This window comes from Schistocerca cancellata, chromosome 5 (genome assembly GCF_023864275.1).
Source record: "Schistocerca cancellata isolate TAMUIC-IGC-003103 chromosome 5, iqSchCanc2.1, whole genome shotgun sequence".
Lineage (NCBI taxonomy): Eukaryota > Metazoa > Arthropoda > Insecta > Orthoptera > Acrididae > Schistocerca > Schistocerca cancellata.
The window spans coordinates 269,849,569-269,873,937 of NC_064630.1; the positions used below are offsets into that span (position 1 = coordinate 269,849,569).

Consider the following 24,369-nt stretch of genomic DNA (forward strand, 5'->3'; position numbering starts at 1 on the left):
TATGTCAAGGCGAAGTGCGTCCAAGAGCTCATTAGGCACGTAACTTACAATCGTTTTTAACACCACGTTCCACGTTATATTTAATTTTGTGTTTTTCTTCTTATCGAAGTTGTTTTATTGGTTATCTTTTGCCACTGTGCATATTCTAATGAACATAATTTTAGTTCTTGAGAATCCTAAAAGATGTTATTCTGGTTCCAACAAAATATCTGTTCTAGTCGATTCGATTAGTGTGGGCTGTAATGCGACAACTAGTTTTGTGTAATGTACTGCAGGCACAAGGGAATTTACATGGACTGTTATCTATTTGCACTTGGATGGTAGCACCGTGTCACTGATCGTGTAGTAGACTTCTGAATTAGTTTTTTTTTTTTCATGTTTCATGTATGTGAAAGTGCATCCGCACCAGAGACTCTACTGGAACGTAAAATCTTTAATAAGTCTTCAAGTTTCCAACATATTGTGCACACCCACAAGAATTAGATCAGTCGTACATGAAGTCTTCTCGTCGTAGGACGGAAAAACTGAGTGGAGCAGTCTTGAAAACTTATACAAAGCAAGAAACAGAGTAATTCTAATCTCCCAGGCGGCATTTAGACGACAGAGAGCGGGGCACATTTCAAATTGATGCCATGAATAGGCCCTAAATAAGAACATCTCAGTCGAAGATCAGATTACAAGAAGAATAGAAGAGTAGTGTGTCAGTCAGTGTGTTCTGCTTCAGTATCGACCGACGACGTAGTACTATCTGCTATGGCGTTACTAAGGCCTCAGTGGCAGAGCGCCTGCCACACCGCTGGGCTGCTTACCCAGCGTTAGTCGCTGACCCGTCCAGCTAGACAGCCCTCCTTTGTCACGAAAGTACTGCTGGAGAAAATTTGCTGTTAGCAAACGTTCTCGTTTGTCACTTATGTCGACTGTAAAACTGCGCTTCGAAGTGACTATACTACGTTTCGTTAATTCCATTACACCACTCCTCAAAAAGAATTTAACGGAGAAGCTCTTGGTTTTTGCATAAAACCTTCTGTTTTCTTTTTACAAAAAATCCATTAAGCAGCATCTACAGTGTCCCACAGGTAATGGCCAATATTCAGTGACATGACTGGAACGGTCATTCCAAATGAAAAGATCAAGTAAATATGGGTTCTAATATGCATACCTTAAGAGCTATGAACACTTTTTCAGTAGAAGAGACGTGTTTCAGAGCAGCGAAGGTGCACAAATACTCACAGCTCTTAAGATATGCCCTTTTAGAGTCCATGTTCATTAGACATTTTCTTCTTGCTTTGGTCCATACGGCAATTTTTCAAAATACGAAAAGCGAAGAGTTTTCATTAGAAGAGATTTGTTTCACTGTAAGGAAGTAGACTTTTTTGCTTCTAATGATCATTCCTAACGTACCCCTGAATATTGACCACGCTACACCTACACCATATTTCGCAAGCCAGCAAACGGTGTGTGGCGGAGGGTACTTTTGGCACCACTAACTGATGCCCACTGCCCGTTCCACTAGCCAATGCCGTTGGTAGAATGATTGTCCGCAAGCTCTACTTTCTCGAATTTGCTTGTCTTGGTCATTAAGGGAGATCTATGTGGGAGGAAGTAATATGTTTTCCGACTCTTCCCGAAAAATGCTCACTCGAAACTTCAATAGTGAACTTATCCGTAGTCCACACTGCCACTTATAGCGTCTCTCTCTCTGAAGTGTGCTGAACATCTCTGTAATGATCTCGCGCCGGCTAAACGAACCCGCTCTTCGTTGGATCTACTCTATCTCTTTTATCAATCCTACGTGGTAAGGATCATAGATTGATAGATAATGCTCAAGAATTACCTTGTAAACCACTTCCTTCACGTATATTTTATTAAGCGTCTTCTTATGAATCTGGCATCTGCTTTTGCTACTGTTTGTTTTATGTGGCCATTCCACTTAAGGTCACTCTGGATAGTTATTCATAGATACTGTATGGTACATATTGTTTTCAGAAATTTGTCATCTGTAGTGTAGCTGTACAGTAATGGACTTCTTTTCCTGTATATTCCTCCTAAGACTTTCTGTATTTGCTTTACTTAGGCATCACTCGTTAACTGTTCTTTTTTAGCTAATTCTTTTGTCAGGACACCTACCTACTTCCTCAGTTTCTGGCAGAGAGGACAATTACATTTAGACCTGTACAGTGTGTCCCGTATGCCCCTGAAATCCAGGTATGCAGCAACTGAATTGCGCTGTCATCGGACGGTGGTGGAGGTCGGGATGTGGTTGCAGACATTACGCACGTGTACACGCAAATATCCACTGACTACAGTCTTTCTCGAAAAGTCTGTCTCATTCGCACATTAAAGTGAGCAAAAATTTCTTGCGAAGCAAAGACGCATGCATGTGATTAAACTTTCGTCACAATAACTTCTTCTTGATACGTAAAACGAAATTTCAGTAATTGGAAACAGAGGCGCCACAAGGTTTTGAGATTACTCAAACACTTAAGCTTCTCGTTGATAGTGGGAAAATAATTTAATCAGCTTTCTACGGCTCATCTTGTGGATTCTGTTAAATTTGAGACACAGTGTGTACCAAATAAAACATTTTTGTTTTCTTTGAAACTCTACAATGACGTGCATTACTAAGACTGTTACAGTCAGAGACTATCACTTAGCGACTGATCAATACAAGAAAGTCTGACAAGACACCCTCACGGCTTGACTGCCAGATAGTTCTGCCAGAACTTCTCTCCAAGTTTACGAACTGCACAGAAGCTCTCCTATAGGTCTTGATGGACTAGCAATCCTCGAAGAAAGGACATCACACTGAAATGGCTTAGACACTTCCAACGTTCCATATCGAATACGTCACTAGAGTGGAGCGTGGACTCTTATGAAACTTCCTGATGTACTACCACTGTGTCCGAGTACAAAACGGGGACTCGAACCCACAAAAGGCAAGTATCTGTACCCCAGTCTCAATGTGGCAAGAAGTTATAACCTGCCATGAAGTTACCCAGCAGCACACACTTCCTTGCAGAGTTACAAATTTTCTAAACAAATTGTGATCTGTGTGAATTTCTCTGTGATAATGGAAACAAAATGATCGTACGGCATCGTTGGTCGGGAGGCCCCATCCGAGGAAGTTCGGCCGATAAGTGCAAGTCTTATTTCAGTCGACGCCACATCGGGAGACTTGCGCGCCGGTAATGAGGATGAAATGCTGATGAAGACAATACAACACCCAGTCCACGAGCGGGGAAAATCTCCAACCCCGCCGGGAATCGAACCCGGGCCCACTTGCATGGGAGGCGAGTATGTTACCACCCAGCTAAGCAGGCGAACTATGTGATAATATTTATATTTCAATCAGAATACCAGTTTAGAGTTATTGGTAATCTGCACGAAGTCTTACCCCTCAAGTAGTATATCTGCCGAACAACTATGCACGAATGATTGATTTGAGGAAAATGCAGACAACTAAGCCAAAATAATATGAATTATAGGCCCAGATGGAAAACGTCTGCGCCATGAAGACTTACTTCGACAGAGGTCAGGATATTAACGAACACATCCGGGGTGACTTCGAGGACACAGTTGTCGCACCCAGAGATGCTTCACTGAGAACGGTTACAATATTAAGTTCCCATTATAATATTTGACTATGTAACACATCTTATTAATGACATACACAGAGTCTTTCATTCAACTTTGGTCTCCACTCTAGGCAGAGCCCTCCGTATACGACTGGGCCTCTTGTTACGCCGGAGGTTTTCGGAGCATAGTTTTTTTTTCACACGCCCTGTTTCCGTGCTTCTGACTATGTGGTTTCTACGTTAACTTGATGCCTTCGGTTCTTATGAAACATAGCAGTTTTCACCCGTCAGCAGCTTTTGGGAACACATGAGAGCGTCAACGTTTAGAATGCAGAGGAAGCCCGGGCTTCCACACTCCATCACCTGGTACCTGTGTTACTAAACGGGTAACACGGTGCACAGTGCTCACTGCCGGTTACAGGTTGCGTATCTAACGGCTTATAGGGGCAATAAAAATTTGAGTTCTAGTTTTTCTCATAATTACGACCGAATTTAAAAATTTTAAACGCTTTTATAGCCTTCTCAGTAAGTGGTATTATCTTATATTAAAGGAATAACACAGTGTGACAAGTGGAACAGTTAAAAATTGTTTACACTCGTATGTGTTGAGGCAGAGTAACTCAGCGCAAAAATTACCCAGAATATATTCATACAGTATTTGAGAGAGAGAGGGAGAGCACTTGGCAACTTCGAACAAACTTTAAACATAATTCCGAAGCTTTACAAAAGTTTTTCTCGTTGACACTGCCCGTAAAGTAATGAAAGGAAATAAGTTCATCGCTTACTACATTTTCGCTGCTCACGCAGTAAAACTTCAACATTAGCATGACATTTTAGTTTATCACTTCTATAATACTAACCATTCGCAACACATTTTGCGAACAGTATCCACATATACCACCGACTGTGCCTGCAAAATTGTGTAATTGTGTATATACTTCAGGCGATATGAAGTCATGAACATCGAGATGCGTGAAAAACTAGCTTTTGCTAAACCAGAGTGCGAATTAGTCAGACTACACTCGCCCAATGTTTGATAATGAGAGCACTTGGCGACTTCCAACAATCTTTAAACATAAGTTCAATCCTTTTCTAAACTTTTTCTCGCTTACATGCTTACTGTCAAGTATTTAACAAAGGCGTTTGAAGTTGTTTTGTACCAGGGAATTCGATTGATGGAGATGGAATTACTCGTAAAGTCTGAATCAGCATGGCCATTAGGGGAGATAAAGGCTGTCACTTCATAATGCGAATCCATTTCCTCAATCAGTGCGTTACCTCGCTCAGTATCTGACACTGGATCTACCTACAGCCGCACGAGTACTCCGCAAGCCCCATAGTGAGGATTTGGCGTACCAGCAAGGGCGATTTTCTTTCCTGTTTGATTCGTGTATTGAGCGAAGGAAATATGCCCTAATCTCTTTTCTTCCCATGATCTCTATGCCAGATATAAGATGGAGGCAGCATGAGGGTCACACTTTTTTCTTCCAGTAGAGGTGCGCTAAATGTACCTAAAGGCGCGTCCACATGGTAGCTTTTTGTCCCGTTCAACTTAGCGCATGCGCATACTATTCCAACAGCGTAACTACACAAGTGCAATTGTGTACGCGTAATTTCCTAGAAATGGAAGCCGTGTGTGAAGCGCCTTCGGTGGGATCCTTTGTGCTTTTTAACAAACGACAGGCAGCTGAGACTCATGTGTGTTTCATTCTGCATTGTATTGAGCTTATGTTGCGAGGCGATTTATGTGCAGTAATGTCTGTTGACTCCAAAGGAAGCACATTTAAATTTATAGATGAATACAGACAAAGAAAAGTCGTTTGGAATGCCGCTTATAAAGATTCTTTGAATAATACTTTGAGGTGTGATGGCCTGAACGTCAAATATTAGGTAAAATGCCTCATATTGCTGCAAAGAACAAACTGCCATAAATTTCGAAGTAGGAAAAAGAGAAGAATAAGCCAGAAACTTACGAAACGTGTGTATGAAAATTGTGAATGAATATTCTTGCTATGATAACTTAATAGCAATTACTGAGGAGCCTGGCATCTGAACAAACGAAATGTTAGGGTATGTGTATAGCACCAAAAAAACTATCAGAAATAGAAATGAAGCGCACTGAGGGTGCCAAAAATTCAAACGTCAAAAACACAGCTACCCTTCTAGAGGATTTGGGTGTCTGCGGAATTCCCATATTTGTCGAGCCCGAGGATGTTAAACTACATACGAAGTGTAACTGGCACAACTGCAGATATTTCTGTTGACAACTGAGGACATTGTATTGAACGACATTACATCAATATTTACGTCAATTTCAGGCTACTAACTACAGCCACTACAAGTCTTACGTTTTTAGATTGGTCAGTACCTCCAATATGTGTGGCAAGAGCAAACTACACTACTGGCCATTAAAATTGCTACACCAAGAAGAAATGCAGATGATGAACGGGTATTCATTGGACAAATATATTATACGAGAACTGACATGTGATTACATTTTCACGCAATTTGGGTGCATAGATCCTGAGAAATCAGTACCCAGAACAACCACCTCTGGCCGTAATAACGGCCTTGATACGCCTGGGCATTGTGTCAAACAGAGTTTGGATGGCGTGTACCGGTACAGCTGCCCATGCAGTTTCAACACGATACCACAGTTCATCAAGAGTAGTGACTGCCGTATTGTGACAAGCCAGTTGCTCGGCCACCATTGACCAGTTGGTGAGAGATCTGGAGAATGTGCTGGCCAGGGCAGCAGTCGAACATTTTCTGTGTCCAGAAAGGCCCGTACAAGACCTGCAACATGCGGTCGTGCATTATCCTGCTGAAATGTAGGGTTTCGCAGGGATCCAAAGAAGAGTATGGTTCAAATGGCTCTGAGCGCTATGTGACTTAACTTCTTAGGTCATCAGTCGCCTAGAACTTAGAACTAATTAAACCTAACTAACCTAAGGACATCACACACATCCATGCCCGAGGCAGGATTCGAACCTGTGACCGTAGCGGTCACGCGGTTCCACACTGAAGCGCCTAGAACCGCAAGGCACACCGGCCAGCAATGAATGAAGAGTAGAGCCACGGGTCGTAACATATCTGAAATGTAACGTCCACTGTTCAAAGTGCCGTCAATGCGAACAAGAGGTGACCGAGACGTGTAACCAATGGCACCCCATACCATCAAGCCGGGTGATACGCCAGTATGGCGATGACGAATACACGCTTCCAATGTGCGTTCACCACGACGTCGCCAAACACTGATGCGACCATAATGATGCTGTAAACAGAACCTGGACTCATCCGAAAAAATGACGTTTTGCCATTCGTGCATCCAGGTTCATCGTTGAGTATACACCATCGCAGGCGCTCCTGTCTGTGATGCAGCATCAAGGGTAACCGCAGCCATGGTCTCCAAGCTGATAGTCCAAGCTGCTGCAAAAGTCGTCTAACTGTTCATGCAGATGGTTGTTGTCTTGCAAACGTCCCCATCTGTTGACTCAGGGATCGAGACGTGGCTCTACGGTCCGTTACACCCATGTAGATAAGATGCCTGTCATCTCGATTGCTAGTGATACGAGGCCGTTGGGATCCAGCACGGCGTTCCGTATTACCCTCCTGAACCCACCGATTCCATACTCTGCTAACAGTATATTGGATCTCGACCAACGCGAGCAGCAATGTCGCGATACGATAAACCGCAATCGCGATAGGCTACAATCCGACCTTTATCAAAGTCGGAAACACGATGGTACGAATTTCTCCTCCTTGCACGAGGCATCACAACAACGATTCACCAGGCAACGCCGGTCAACTGCTGTTTCTGTATGAGAAATCGGTTGGAAACTTTTCTCATGTCAGCACGATGTAGGTGTCGCCACCGGCGCCAACCTTGTGTGAATGCTCTGAAAAGCTAATCATTTGCATATCACAGCATCTTCTTCCTGTCTATTAAATTTCGCGTCTGTAGCTCGTCATCTTCGTGGTGTAGCAATTTTAATGGCCAGTAGTGTATTAATGTTTATTTTCCCCTGGGCGATTAGTCGGGTGTTGAAGTGTGACACGTGGACGCAAGAGGTAAGTCTGTATCGATAGGCATAGTCCGCTTACAAGTTAGTGGTCCAGTAACGACCATGCAGATAACGTCAGGTCGTAAAGTTTGTTAATGTGTTTATGGGAAGACTGTTCGACAGAGAAAAAACAACCAACTCACTGATGTGTGTACATTGAAGGTACCACATATAAAAATGTCTGCACTTATACCCTTTACACCCTGCATAATTTTACAAGACTAAAGTTATGTAAACAACTTTTTCATAAAATAGAATACACGCGACGCAGTTAATTAACCTTCACATAATGACTAAGAATCCCAAGTAAGTATTTCTCAGTTTCAGGAATAACCACTGACATGCTTTGTTTCGAAATTCGAAATAAATTATTCAGAATGATATATAAGTCGCCAGTTACTAACTAACGAAATCTTGTCAGTCTTCTCACTGAAGTTTCCTCAGCAGATAATCTAAAATCTCGCTGCGACTTCCTTCTGAAATTTGAAAAAAAAATCTTTGTCACTTTTTATTTCTCGTTCCTCTCTTATTTTGATACCTCTTTGCCTACAGTCGCTTTTGCGCTTTGTTTTTCTGTCGCCTTTTCATCACAATAAACGCAGCACAAGCTCTCGAGCAGAGAAGGAGATCAATAGCAGACTGCTTATGCAATGAAGCAACATGTGGACACGTGAGCCCATACGTACATGCGCTCTTTTCATAAATTTGTGTGCATGCCCTTTTATTTCTGTGCGACTGCGCACAAGGACAGAGGTATCGTGTGGACATATCTTGACAGACATTCACGACAACTACCACCTTCTTACAAAAATCCCAGTATTAAGTTCCTCGAGCATTTCTGCTACACTTTTGTAAGGGCTACACAAATCTGTTACGATCCTAGCAGTGGGTCTCTGAATTCGTTCGATATCTATTGTTATGCACATTAGGTAAGGACTCCAAACATTGGAACAGTACTCTCGAATTGGTCACACTAGCGTCTTGAATGCGAGTTCATTTACAGATGCATTTTACTTTCCCAGAACCTTCCTAACGACTGTAAGTCTACCGTTCGCCTCTTCTAATTCTGGTTCTACGTGATCGCCCCGTTTAATATCACTTGTTAATACTACCGCTAAGTATTTACACGGTGTGATGTGTTCAAGATGTTCACCAGTATTCTATAATATGATACCTGTCGTGTTCTTTTTCTTTTTTATATGCATAGCCTAAAATTCACCCACGTTTAAAGAGAGCTATCACTCATTTCACCGAGCGATTTTTATTAAAATCTGTTGCTAAGTTTTGCAAGAGCGCTACGCGAAACATACTACACATTATATCGCTTATCGCTTCAGGAAACTCCTTTCGTTCCGCGAATAACTATCAGTTTGAGTGAAGAAATAGTAATTTACGTCATTGATCCGCGCTATTTTGTCTGCTGATTCTATGTTAGAACCACTCAGGAGACCCGATTGTTTAAGTAGTCCTCTGTCCGTTACTTCATCGCAAAGCGTCAGTTTGGCAAGGCCTTGTTACTGACTATTAGGAACAAAAGGAGCTGTACAAGCAAGTCTAAGATTTTGTACAGATTGTGCACTAGTACAAAAGAACCCAGAGTTGGAGAGGCTTAAAAAAAAAGTTACTGTTGGTGGAGTCGCTTTCATTTACCGACAAGATGCTAAAATCTTGTTTTACAAACTTCCAAGACGGCTTTCATCACCACCTGTCATGTGAAAAAAATGCTGCTGAAGAATAGTCTACGCTAGACATTTCAATGCGTTACGTCCTTCAGAAACACCCGGAAATGTATGATGCGTTAGATCAACATATTTTGCGAACTCTTAAAATAAACTTGCGAATCTATCCAGAGGAATCAAATAATGAATTACTATAACCAGTCACAATTACTATTTCCATTAAGCCTGTAGGATGATTATACCATTACCAGATGAATTCACACCACCAAATAAAGTCTGTGTAAATTGTATGTGGGACTTTTAGTGAATCTGTGGCCTTCTCTGGAAGCAAAAAGCAAAAACCAAAACATTGTTTTAGTACAAGTCTCAAAGTGGAGGTTGTCGATAGATGCAGGAACACTATGTGCATAACGTCCTCCGCACAGTACGTAGACGTGTAGAGTACTGATGGAGACCTTTCATCGTTGCGAGGCTGTATATTGTAAGCTACTTTGGTTTGCTGCACGAATATTCCGTCAAACATTAATAAAGGGTTCAAGGAGGAAGAAAGGCTTTAAAGGAGACTGATTGTAAAACACTCATGAGAACCATCCTCAAATGTGTGGGATCCCTGTCAGACAGGACTGACAGGGGATATTCAACATATACAAAGAAGATCAACATGAATGCTCACAGGCGTTTTGGATTCGCGGCAGAGTGTCGCGGATATGCCAAGAAACTTGAACTGATAGACGCCTGGAGACAGACGCGAACTCTCCTGTGAGGTCCGACTCACATAGATTCAAGAGCCAGTTTTAAGTGAAAAATCTAGGATTATTCTATAGCATTTTACACGTCGCCCCCGTAGAGATCGTAAACACAAGATCTGACTAACTACAGCGTACGCAGAGACATCTGGGTAACCGCGCTACAAACGCGGTGACATTAAGTGAATGCATATTACGACAAATGATATGATCTCTCAGGTTTTGCCGATGTGATGGAATAACGGCATGTTTCCTGATCACTCCTCTGATTAAAAGTTTCGGTAGAGCAAATTTATTATGTATCGGTGCTGAATCATATTCGATCATTCACAAAAAATTTGTGACATGTTCGTCTCGACATGTCTGTTAATTCCTCAGATCTATCTAAACTCCAGAATTAAATCATTCTGAAACAATTAGGCCTGGAAATGAGCGTTTTGCGAGTAAGATCCGTCCTGCACAGACACATTATTTGTGTTGCAGATCAGAGGACTGTTTTACAATGCGAGTTCAGTACAGAATGTATAACTTTGCCAACAGGTACACAAAATCGCTAAGTGTGTATCCGATTTGTTAATTCTTTTCGTGTTCATTGACATTTTGCATAAAACCCAAAAATGTAGTTTTCCCTCTTGAATTAGTCACAAGCATCACATAGATGAAAACATCACTATAGTCGATTTTTGTCTCTAGTGAAGTCAGCAGAAGACATCGTACTTTGTGTACTAAGCATTTTGAGAAACATAACTTCTTGTTTTTCAACTTAAAAGCTAGTTTTCCCACTGACACAGCGTTTGTCAAACACGGTCTTCGGCACGTTCTGTATTTTTTCACAAAGGATGTAAGCTGTGGCGTAACTGAAATGCATACGGCAGTATCTGTTCCTTACAGTTCTGCAGTCCATTGGAGGGAACTGAAAATCTTCTTCGCAAATGGAACACCGCATCAAACGAGGACCACTTCCATGGAACTGAGAGACAACTAAATATGAACATTTTGCAATCGACAATGTAACATGCGAAAGTAAAGAAAGCATGGCGACTCCAGCAACACTTTTCTGCAAATTGTTTGTATTTATGCACTTAACATTTCGACATGTTATTATAAATATGTATGTACGGCTATGCATCGCGGTGCTTTTCCTTGTATTTATTTATTTTAGTATCATGGTCGAGACACTTAACTGTTTCGGTGCAATCCTTTCAACTGGCGAGTAAAGTCGACGGTAGCGGCTTGTTCGTGGAAGGTAGGTCGCGCCCACGGAACTTTGACAGCTTGCGCACAGACGCAGTCTCAGCACGCACACGCGTGACGGCCTAACGCCGCCTCCGAAACCATCGCCACGGACGCGCAGAACAGACTGCAGAGCCGATCGCGTCGGCCGCATTCCAAGCCGCTGTTCCTACCGTGCGTTCAAGTCTCCCCCCACTCCTCAACCGGGCAGATAACTACTGTGTGGCTGCGCAGATGCCCTCTGCCGTCGCGTTCTGGTACCGCGAAGCTACTGCTGACTGCCCGCCGTCTTTAAATGTCACTTCTACATCGCGTTCCGTAGACATCTTACTGAAAGTGCCCCTTCAGAAATTTCCACCGCTTCAAGCTACACTTAATTTATAATTACGTTACTTGACAAGAATGAGGGAAAAAATATTCATTGTGACCAGCAACTGTCGGCAGCACCCGGACAATTATCCTAAAACAAGTCCGACGAAAACATTTAAACGACAACGTGGTCTTCAGACTTCTGAAAACGTAATAAATACTATAACATTATTACATTATTAGACTGAGACGCCGTCAGTTAGCTCCTTGTTTAGCGTTGCACCGTAATTGAATACTGGTCTTTTCTCTGAAAGTTGTTTTGGATATATTTGCATTTTTTACTTTATAATGTTTGAAACCCTGTTAATTCCGGGCATCCCGTGACGTCTACGTCAACGATAGCTTATTGTGTCCCGCTGCTTTTCCACATAACCTCATCACGAACAGACTCCAATGAATCGTCTCGCAATATGGAACATTCAGTGTATCGTATTTAATCATACCTAAATCCGTGAGTAGTCTACTTTGTGGTGATATTAGAACTATTCCTCTTTCCCCATGCATGTTGACAACAATGATTTTTGTACGCTTGGTCTATGAACTCGTATGACAAGTGAAAAAATCCCATTTTTTATACATGTCGGCTTAAAGTTGTATTATGCTATCGTTTAGCGATCTTGTAGAGTGTATGTCTGAGTTCTTTTATAAAGTGTTATGCATCTAATCTTTCGTCGCGTCATCAATAGATGCCTCGAAACTCACAGTCCTCGAAATAGACTTTTTTTTTGTTTGTACTCATCTGGGCCCGCTGCGTCGTATATTTATATACACACATCAAAAAAAAGTTTTGCATCACCTCGGTTCCGAGAGTTTCGGAACCTGTACAGAAAATTGGAATAGAGATCAACATGAACATCATTTCGCCCCTTTTTATTGCTCATGAAAATCACACATTGTATGTTGTATCACCATACAGCGAGATCTTCAGAGCTGGTGGTCCAGATTGATGAACACACCTATACCTCTAATACCCAGTAGCACGTCCTCTTGAATTGATGCATGCCTGTATCCGCCGTGGCATACTATCCACAAGTTCATCAGGGCACTGATGGTCCAGATTGTCCCACTCCTCAACGGCGATTCGGCGTAGATCCCTAAGAGTGGTTAGTGGGTCACGTCGTCCATGAACAGCCCTTTTCAATCTATCCTAGGCATGTTCGATAGGGTTCATGTCAGGAAAACATGCTAGCCACTCTAGTCCAGCGATGTCGTTATCCTGAAGGAAGTCATTCACAAGATGTGCACGATATGGCTGTACTATCGGTCGGAGGATGGTGTTCACGTATCGTACAGCCGTTACGGCGCCTTCCATGACCACCAGCGGCGTACGTCGGCTTGAGATAATGGCACCCCAAAACAGCAGGGAACTTCCACGATGCTGCACTCGCTGGACAGCGTGTCTAAGGCGTTCAGCCTGACCGGGTTGCCTCCATACATGTGTCCAACGATTGTCTTGTTGAAGGTATAGGCGACACTCATCGGTGAAGAGAACGTGATGCCAATCCTGAGCGGTCCATTCGGCATGTTGTTGGGCCCATATGTACCGCGCTGCATGGTGTCGTGGTTGCAAAGATGGACCTTGCCATGGACGTCGGGAGTGAAGTTGCGCATCACGCAGCCTATTGACCGAAAGCTGCACGAAAAGCATTATTCAACGTGGTGGCGTTGCTGTCAGGATTCCTCCGAGCCATATTCCGTACGTAGCGGTCATCCACTGCAGTAGTAGCCCTTGCGCGGCCTAAGCGAGGCATGTCATCGACAGCTCTTGTCTCTCTGTTTCTCCTACATGTCCGAACAACATCGCTTTGGTTCACTCCGAGACGCCTGGACACTTCCCTTGTTGAGAGCCCTTCCTGGCACAAAGTAACAATGCGGACGCCATCGAACCGCGATATTGACCGTCTAGGCATGGTCGAACTACAGACAACATGAGCGGTGTACCTCCTCCCTGGTGGAATAACTAGAACAGATCGGCTGTCGGGACCACTCTGTCTAATAGGCGTTGCTCATGCGTGGTTGTTTACATCTTTGGGAAGGTTTAGTGACATCTCTGAACAGTCAAAAGGACTGCGTCTGTGATAGAATATCCACAGTCAACGTCTATCTTCAGAAGTTCTGGAAACCAGGGTGATGCAAAACTTTTTTGATGTCTGTATATGGACAATATATATTATGTTATTAGACCAAGACACTGTTGTGTTCGATTAGGTTATATCAGGTGGTCTTAACATCGCTCACGCGGCAGACTGCCACACAAAGGAGCCCGGGTTCGATTCCCGGCTGGGTTGGGGGTTTTCTTCGTTCAGGGACTGGGTGTTGTGTTGTCTTCGTCACCATCATCTCATCCCCATCGACATGCACGTCGCCGAAGTGGCATCAACTGAAGAGACTTGCACCAGGCGACCGGTCTACCCGACGGGAGGCCCTAGCCACACGACACTTCCAACATCGCTCTGATATCGCTGTCTTAATTGCTGGCCATGTGATATCGCTGTCTTAGCTGCTGCCACTACTGTATAAGTTTGCTCCTTTGATAGCTATAGTAAGCATTAAACTTTAGCCAGAGCCGCTATTTGTGAAGTTGTCGAATTATGAAAGTTTATTTCATATTGACTCAACTGTCAATACGCCTGTCAAGCAACGTCCTTATGAAGTAAACTTTCATAATTCGGCGACTTCGGAATTAACTGCTCCAGCTAAAGTTTAACTACGACACCACTGACATCAAAGGAGCAAACTTATACAGTAGAGACAACAGCTAAGACAGCGATATCATGTGGTTATCAAGACCAACTGATACAATCTAAACATAGCAGTCAGGCCGAAATAGGTCTATTGTCATAAAAATATAATCGAACACATCGGAGTCTCATAGCATAATATATAACGTTCTTATACGATATTTTTTACTCACATCTAAAAGATAAGACTTTTTTTTACTCATATGTAATCATAAGCTGTTTTTTAAGACCAACCATTAATGTTATCACTTTACTGGCGATAAAATTCTACTAATTAATCCATTCGCATTGTATGCTAGATAAAACTATTAGGATTCTGAAGCAGGTTCGCATACTTCAGTTCATACATTTATGAATATAGGAATTAGTTAAAGCTACATCTACACTTGCCATAATACAAACTTTGTGTTTTTTGAATAACTATAAAACCAATTTTATTTTGGTTCCAACAATACATGAGAGTGCCTGTAGAATAGTTCAAAGGCAAGACTGTATCAAAATTGTCTCTACACGTCTGTTTTAATTTTCTGCACTTCTGTTTGAATTCGATAGTAAGATTTATGTTTTAATTGTTTTGGTACTGGAGCATATGCTCGTGATCTGTAAAATACGTCAAATAAATACGGAAATAAATCCTTATCGGTTGATATTTCTCGCACACTACATTATTAAATATATGAATTTGATTTTTCTTTGCCTGGAGATGAAATAGTCCTGCTTTCACTAAATTCGTGAATGTTAAACTATTAATACCAAGTATAAATATTTTGTGTCGGAGGTGCTGGACAACTTCATGAATTTTAAAAACTGTATTGTATAATACACAGCACAAGTGTGTTTGATGTTTGCAAGAAGCAAATGTTACACATAGGCAGCTGTATTAAGAATGGAACATTTGGACAGTTTCATTTGGCATTACTATTGTGCAATGCACGGCTGAATACCTTTTTGGAACCCGAAGACGGTCAGATTCATGACTGAAATAGATCGCCTTTCATTAAAATAAAATTGTGTAGCTTCGTAAAACGTATTGCAATATTTAACCCCACATAAATGTTTACGAGTGGCTCATATTTGAGTTGAAATATTGTTTTAAACCTACACACACATTTCCGAATCCACTGATATGTGTGAACTATGTCATAAAAAATTACTTCCCGAACAGTTTAAGAGATCAAATATACAGCTCTTATGCAGTTGGGTTGTAGTTGTCCGTTCCGTTTCCTTCTTCTTCTTCTTTTTCTATACTGCACACGCAGCCGCTTACCAGAAGCATGTAATGAAGGCATTTTATTATTCCCTTCATCTCGTTCTCAAATGGATAAAATGTTTTATCCTACGAATGTGTGCTAGTACACGAGGGAGAAAAAGGTTTTTAGCAAATTATATAATTTCGCTCAGCATTGCATAATGTGGAGAGTGTTTCAAAACTGCAGGTCTAAATTATACAGACGGCAAATGGTTGTGAACTGAACGTTTAGAAATAACGTAACAGTAGTGATAAATGAATATTTGACGTGGAACGAGATGGCGAACGAGCAGCGAGTGCGAGGCACTTGTTTGTTAGCTGCTTTTGTTTCATAATGAAATACTGCTGCCACATTTACTAACAAAACAACGCACATTGGAATTTACCATGCTTTCCTATGATACATGGTTGTCGAAAATGGAACTTTACTCATTACAATAACTTGCATCAAGCGTGTTACCGTCTGTAGCACCTAGAAAGCCAAACGAATATACGGAAAAAAATTAGCAACAAACGCCAGTCTAACTGGAAGAAATTTACAGGGTAGTAGGTTGTCCATACCATACAGGAGTGGCAGAAGGATCACGACAAAGAACGATCCGCAGAGTAGGAATAGATAATTCTAGATCATATGCTTCAACGATAAGCAGTCGACAACTAACTTATGAAAAGCACTCTTCGAAGAATACAGTATGTAGAATACTGGTATGACTGCAGTTACATCACATCCCAAAAAACGCTGTAAGAAATAAGGCCAAATAATTTTGAACCCAGCGTTTAGTTCTATCAGTGGATTATCCAGCACGGTACTGCATTGCTGAACTTTGTATTGCCCGCAGATGATGTGGTTCTAACCGACCCATAAGCCACATCTGGAGTGATGATAAATCATATCCTGCACTCGTCTTAGCCCATCGACAACAGTTCTGTATCGACGTGAACGCTGGAACTGAACAAGGTCAACCAACAGAACTTTATTTTGAATTTTTTCGATATCCCATCAGTTTATTGTATCTCGTATGGATCCTATACCGCACAGACCGAGGCTAGTTGGCATAGTTTTTACCTTACGATTTTTCTATTTCTTCCTATAGTGCTTTCCGCTTATATGATCGATGCTGCAGATAGTGGTATCCTTTAACTATTAATTAATGGTGAAAATATCACTTAGAATTGCATGCAGGAATCGCAAAAAAAGTTTACTAAAACGTTACATCTATGCCAATTAACCCCACATGAGGGACAAGTTGGCACACGTGCTGGGATAAGTTGGCATGGTTAACAGGTTCTGAGGAATACACACAAGTTAGTGACTGAGACTCTTTTATTTCAGTACAATATCAAGGACAAATGGTGTTGACACTTTCCCACTTTTAGATTTTTCAATTGCTTGTACATTTTGTATTAGTGTCTGTCAAAATGGCAACAATATTAAAATATTATTAACTCAGTAAATGAACATAAAAAAGTTACATGATAATAAAATAAAAGATAGCAACGAAATTATAGAATCGCAACTTCATGTCCTCCAAGAAAGTACGAACTGGTGGTTTTCGTTTTCCCTCAATTTTGCTTCTGTTATACCAAATCGAGTCAGGAATGTCAGGTCATCTCCAAAATTTGTTTTCTTTCACCATTGTGAAACAAATATTTCATCACCATCAATTTCCTATATCTTTCCACGATACAGACGTGCACTATCTTCACCATCACGAAGTCTTCCACATGACACTGCTCCGAACTGTCTTCTTGAACTACATTCATGCTGTTCTCTTTGGTAGTCGGTGTTGGTGGGCATTCTCGAGATGGTGGAGACCTGGGCTCGTATTCCTCTTCAGTGTCTGTACGTAGTGAGAAGTCGAGGCTATCCTCAGAATCACCATAGCTTATTATATCTGACGTTTCGTATTCAGATTCCCCGAGATAGTTTTCCCTTCCTCTTTTTTTGAGTTGCAGCCCTTTTGCCTGCCTTCTCTAAAACAGACCTACTAATTGACACTTGCTTACTTTTTGCCTTTACATTTTTGGTAGGAGTGTCTGTCAAGATAGTGTGTCTCCTTATCTTGCCACGGTTAGACAGTTTTCGTGGGCCTGCTTTTGGAAAAAGGCGAATTTCTTCTGGTGCTACATTTCGGGACGATGATTGTGTTCTTCGCGTAGGTGCATCAGTGGAAGAGGAGATGGAAGGACTATACTGAGGAGGCGGTTCAGTTACAACGTCGGCATTCACAGTCTGGACGCCATCAGGAGGCGGGCGAGCAGTGACAGAAGATGGCAGAAAGTCGAATTCATGAAAGATGGCAGGATCGAAAGGGCAACTCCCGCATGCTCTAAACCCTGCGGCTATAATGGATGGGGTTGTTGCAAGCGGAAAAGCTGTATGCCCCTAGATATGTGATAAATTGAAATCGTTTGACCAGGATGATTAGTCATCCAAGCATCGCATACTGATATATTTTTTAAGTGGGCCAAACACATTCAGGCCCAGAAGCTGCAATTTATGACTACAATGTGGAGAAAATGATAGGACAACCACCCCACTTTCTTTCAATTAATCAAGTGTTTCAATAGACAAATGAGAGTCGTGGTTGTCAAAAAGTAGAAGTGTCGGGCTACCCTTCGAACTTCTAGAATAGCGAATGAGGTGCTTGGAGAACTTAATAAAATTTGTTTCTACTATCCAGCCTAACTTGTTGGCATCACCGTTAGAACCAGCTGGAGCGTCTCGAACAAAATGTGGTTTGTATTTTGCTCTAGGAAACATGAAGAATGGAGGGACAGCATTATCTCCAGCTGGTACACATGTTGCAAGGGCTACGAGACTACTTCTTTCAGCAGAGGTTACCCTTCCAATTTGTTTCAAATCTTTCCGTGTTACCACTCTGTCTAGTTCCTGTATAGTTGTAGTCCCCGTTTCGTACATATTCCATATATCCTGGGCTTGCAACGTCAGTCTATCCAAAATCTTTTTAAGCAAACTGAAGAAATTGTTCACCTTTACTTCATTAAAACTGGTGGCCCTGGCTAGGCTTGTGGCTTCAGGTGTTCGGATGGATAAACTCTGATGGCTCTTCATAAAATATGTGTACCTCTCAGGTCCCACCATTTTTTTTTGTCCCAAGAAAGTGGTATATCATTTTTGGTCATTTTTGGTGGTACTGAAAAGCAAATTTTCTAACCTCCTTCGGGCTTAAGCCGAAATAAATATCTGAGGCTTTCTTAAGGTATTCACATAACAGATACTCCTGTTCGAGGGAGAAAACCTGTAACACATAATACGAAGTATGTCCTCAGTTGCGAACCTGATATTATGACAAGCATACGTAGCAGCTAGATATAAGGCCTTGGAGTTCAATAGGCCCACAGGGAAAAGTTTACATAACTACACTCCTGGAAATTGAAATAAGAACACCGTGAATTCATTGTCCCAGGAAGGGGAAACTTTATTGACACATTCCTGGGGTCAGATACATCACATGATCACACTGACAGAACCACAGGCACATAGACACAGGCAACAGAGCATGCACAATGTCGGCACTAGTACAGTGTATATCCACCTTTCGCAGCAATGCAGGCTGCTATTCTCCCATGGAGACGATCGTAGAGATGCTGGATGTAGTCCTGTGGAACGGCTTGCCATGCCATTTCCATCTGGCGCCTCAGTTGGACCAGCGTTCGTGCTGGACGTGCAGACCGCGTGAGACGACGCTTCATCCAGTCCCAAACATGCTCAATGGGGGACAGATCCGGAGATCTTGCTGGCCAGGGTAGTTGACTTACACCTTCTAGAGCACGTTGGGTGGCACGGGATACATGCGGACGTGCATTGTCCTGTTGGAACAGCAAGTTCCCTTGCCGGTCTAGGAATGGTAGAACGATGGATTCGATGACGGTTTGGATGTACCGTGCACTATTCAGTGTCCCCTCGACGATCACCAGTGGTGTACGGCCAGTGTAGGAGATCGCTCCCCACACCATGATGCCGGGTGTTGGCCCTGTGTGCCTCGGTCGTATGCAGTCCTGATTGTGGCGCTCACCTGCACGGCGCCAAACACGCATACGACCATCATTGGCACCAAGGCAGAAGCGACTCTCATCGCTGAAGACGACACGTCTCCATTCGTCCCTCCACTCACGCCTGTCGCGACACCACTGGAGGCGGGCTGCACGATGTTGGGGCGTGAGCGGAAGACGGCCTAACGGTGTGCGGAACCGTAGCCCAGCTTCATGGAGACGGTTGCGAATGGTCCTCGCCGATACCCCAGGAGCAACAGTGTCCCTAATTTGCTGGGAAGTGGCGGTGCGGTCCCCTACGGCACTGCGTAGGATCCTACGGTCTTGGCGTGCATCCGTGCGTCGCTACGGTCCGGTCCCAGGTCGACGGGCACGTGCACCCGACCACTGGCGACAACATTGATGTACTATGGAGACCTCACGCCCCACGTGTTGAGCAATTCGGCGGTACGTCCACCCGGCCTCCCGTATGCCCACTATACGCCCTCGCTCAAAGTCCGTCAACTGCACATACGGTTCACGTCCACGCTGTCGCGGCATGCTACCAGTGTTAAAGACTGCGATGGAGCTCCGTATGCCACGGCAAACTGGCTGACACTGACGGCGGCGGTGCACAAATGCTGCGCAGCTAGCGCCATTCGACGGCCAACACCGCGGTTCCTGGTGTGTCCGCTGTGCCGTGCGTGTGATCATTGCTTGTACAGCCCTCTCGCAGTGTCCGGAGCAAGTATGGTGGGTCTGACATACCGGTGTCAATGTGTTCTTTTTTCCATTTCCAGGAGTGTATTTTTTTAAAGTTATGTTACTTGGCAGATACATACCTTCCTAGGAGTTTTATATCCACTTAGAACATCAGGGACTTCATCACTGGAAGCATCACATTCTCTCGCTTTTGGCTCCGTACAGGGATGCTGACTTCTTCATCTGTGGCTGCTAGGCTTCTTTTGTCGATAATGCGAGCACGTATAGCATTCTTTACGTTCTGAGCAGTATGCTTTGCTCGTTCCGTCTTTCATGGCAAACCTTCAACGAAATGTATCAGAACGTAGCTAAAAAACGTCAGCAAATACCTATGTGAAAAAAAATGTGAGTGAGGGGTAAGTAGGCGTACGCTACGCGGTCTATGCCAACATACCCCTCAGCCAAGGTGCCAACTTGCCCCAACAACACATGATAGACAAGATGGATGCCTCACTGCTACACAAAAAGTTTTACGATGCTGACCACCTGCTTAGCTGGGTGGTGAAGCGCTCGCCTCCCGTGCAAGCGGTCCAGGGTTCGATTCCCGGCCGGGTTGGAGATTTTCTCCGCTCGGGGACTGGGTGTTGTGTTGTCCTCAACAACATTTCATGCTCACAAATCGCCCATTGTGGCGTCGACTGAAATAAGACTTGCACTTGGTGGCCGAACTTCCCGGTATGGGGCCTCCCGGGCAATGATCCCATACGCTCATTCCATTTTTTTACGAAGTAGTTTAGTACTTGAATACAGTTATTATTGTCTCCTCTACCCATCACAGCTGCTTAAAATTCCCAGTCATATTTTATAGTTTCACGGAATAACAAAAACTTACAGTGAAAAAAATACTCACCCGTCTGAAAAACAAGAAACATGATGTCCTTCCCCTCTGGGAGTTCTCGTCACACTGAAACTACAATGGGAGACACAACATCGTTTGTGAATTTGACTGCAAGGTCTATATAGGGAAGGTCTGGACACCAAGGTTCCCTATGGAACCGCCATATTGGGGCTAGAGCAGACGACACAGTGTTATGTCGCTAGGGAAGAGAGCGGTTGCTTTCGGAAACTGTTATCGCTCCGAAAACAGTTTGCCTGTCTTCTGTGTCGGTAATTATGTATTTAAATTTAAAAATAAACTGCTGACTATGTGTAAGACCAATGTTGCTCATTTCGTTTGAGTATCCTTCATAAATGTCTGTACCTGCTCAACACTTAACAAGGAAATCTGATGCAGCATTATCACAATCAAGCCGTGACTTTCACGTCTGTTACAGAAGTCGCTGGACGAATAGTTATATATGTTGTGCATTGTGCTATCTTTATACAGAGGAAGTTGTGTAGGCATGTCAATAAGAAAACAGCACCATTTGCAAACGATTAGTTTTGAGGATATTAATAATATAGAGTCTAATTTCGTATTAATGACATTTATATCTGTACTGTATTCTGAGTGAACAAACGAGACAGACAAACTGTGTAATGTATCACAGGAAAATCAATAGTAATTCATCACCTGCAAAATTGGCCTGTTTCATGTGCCTAAAAACAAGAAACTGATCAGAAACAATGCTGGCAGCCGAAACATATCTGCCCAGAAAAGCTCACTAGGCATTCCATTCCACCGACAACACCCCTAAAACATATTTTTATTAGTAATTCAGTGATTGGAAGACAGGGAACAATTACAGGCTATTTAAAGCATAACACAGCTTTATGTTCTTCAGCTACCTTTTGGAAAAGCAGCATTTTGTTAAAGAAGATACAATTTACTAATTGCATCTTTAGCCAAAAGTCATACATACTAGTACTGCAGTGAGAATGAATATAGTCACATTCTGTATAATTAGCATGCCTCATGAAAAATTTTGGTTTCACTGTTTCAAACCAAACCAATATTGCAACTGACTGAGGGATCATGATTAAGAAAAGGTTAACAGTGAAGAAAATTCCAATAATTTACAAAAAATTATTTTGATGAATAAGGATAATGAGTATGATGTACTTGTTAAAACTGGAAGATTTTTTTTGTAAACTCTGATTTACACAGAATGTTTATTTACACACAATCCCAAAAACCTGGAAGTCAGTAATGTAACTGCTTCTTTGTGACACTTTGAGTTTTAACAGTTGATCAGATAAAAATACATTATTTATGGCAAACTAATATGTTGTCTAACAGTGCACATCATTCACAGTTCACAATAACCCAAGACTTTAAATTTCTAGTTACTTGAGCAGTATTTTCGACAGTGAATAGCTTACCAAGTTCACACAATACATGAGAAATATCGTTATCTCTCGAAAATAATTTTTTACGTCACTATCAACACAGTGCTAACGGCCTTACCGCAGGAGTAACACTGGTTCCCGTCAGATCACCGAAGTTAAGCGCTGTCGGGCTGGGCTAGCACTTGGATGGGTGACCATCCGGTCTGACGAGCGCTGTTGGCAAGCGGGGTGCACTCAGCCCTAGTGAGGCAAACTGAGGAGCTACTTGATTGAGAAGTAGCGGCTCCGGTCTCGGAAACACATACGGCCGTGAGAGCGGTGTGCTGACCACATGCCCCTCCATATCCGCATCCAGTGACGCCAATGGGCTGAGGATGACACGGCGGCCGGTCGGTGCCGTTGTGCCTTCATGGCCTGTTCTGGAGGAGTTAAGTTAATAAACACAGTTCCTCTTTACAACAAGTCAGATACAATTTCAGTCGAAGGACAGAGTAAAAGTAGCTAGCATCTAGGATCAAAGTATCTTGTGCCAGGGCATTTTAGAATAAAACAGTGACAAAAATGGATAATCAAAAGCAGAGCCAGTGGATTTTCTTGGGCAGTCATTACCCAACTCACCAGTAGACATCAGTTTTGCCAACCCATCTGTTAGAGATATTGCAATAATCGTTAGGTCACTGATAAAGCAGTAACTTTTCTGGCTATGTTTCAGCCAGATCAGGCGTACTAGAAACTTGCTGACGTGATAGCAGTGTCCTTCAACTTTATGTACCAACCAGCTACGTTTCAAATCTGAAAATAGCTGAGCCTCAGTGTGCTATACTATACTGTACTGTGACATTACTGCCATACCAATTACAGAAAAATTATATTTATGGCCAAAAGTCTCAACCACAAGAAGAAGAAGCAGATAAAACAAATCAATTTTGTGAAGGCAGCTGCTACAAACAAATCATGTGCAACTGTAAAATAAAAATGAAAATCTGAGATCTGTTGATGGTTCGCAAGCACAAAAACGGAAATGATTAGGTAAAACGTAACGTTCTACTTACAGCAGCAAAACATTATTTCTGAATATCAGCACTCGTTCGCATAAGCGAACTTTTACTGGCATAGACTTTCGATTTACTAGTGAAGTGCATGTTTGAGTGTTTGGCAAAAATGTGTAGTCTCACAGAGAAAAGTCTTTAAAAGCAATTCCACTACATCATGCTCAGGACAAAAAGAACCACTGACACATCCAATACAACCGAGACATATTGAAAGCAAATGGTGAGGCACATTCTCATACCTCAACAGTTCGTAACTGCATTTTTGGAAGACCTCTTCGCCATGGCATATAACATTAAATGCAGCCACTATTGGATGCATCAGTGCTCCTTGATTCACAGTTGATGTCCATTCATAGGGAACGTTCTCTGAATGTTGTGGAGAATATATTGATTTAATACATGGTCACAAGTAACTGACTTTGAAGTTCTGATAGGTTTATGCACCACCCACCCAGACAAGTAATACAGTCCTGCTAGCTGAACAGTGTTAATACTTACAGGGTATGAGGCTTGAGGCTCTAACTCAGTCTCAGCCTCTGGCTGTTTTGATTTGGGAAGAAAGTCGAGGCTGTACTCATCATCATCCACTTCATATGATGATGACTGTGGAACATGTTAATACCATGCAATGCTTATCATCCTAACTACATGTCTTAGTTTTACTGGTCTAGGAT

General features: G+C 42.6%; 2 protein-coding genes and 1 pseudogene across 2 annotated transcripts in view; 1 reads left to right on the plus strand and 2 right to left on the minus strand.

The window, feature by feature from the left end:
• The window catches only part of LOC126187867 (calpain-C), a 439,586-nt gene extending 428,151 nt beyond the window's left edge, over positions 1-11,435 (minus strand). Inside the window, exon 1 of the mRNA XM_049929190.1 lies at positions 11,249-11,435. The gene's annotated coding sequence lies outside the window, so the exon portion shown is untranslated. The remainder of the gene's footprint in view (positions 1-11,248) is intronic.
• A 6,772-nt stretch (positions 11,436-18,207) lies between these two features.
• On the minus strand, positions 18,208-18,762 carry LOC126188490 (uncharacterized). The gene has a single exon (XM_049930093.1). The coding sequence runs from the start codon at positions 18,760-18,762 to the stop codon at positions 18,208-18,210; it is 555 nt and encodes a 184-aa protein (XP_049786050.1).
• Positions 18,763-22,747: 3,985 nt separating this feature from the next.
• On the plus strand, positions 22,748-22,865 carry LOC126189207 (5S ribosomal RNA; annotated as a pseudogene).
• Positions 22,866-24,369: the final 1,504 nt, after the last annotated feature.

What these genes read in the sequence shown, in the direction of transcription:
- LOC126188490 (XM_049930093.1), bottom strand. Translation starts at nt 18,762, where the DNA reads ATGGTGGGACCTGAGAGGTACACATATTTTATGAAGAGCCATCAGAGT.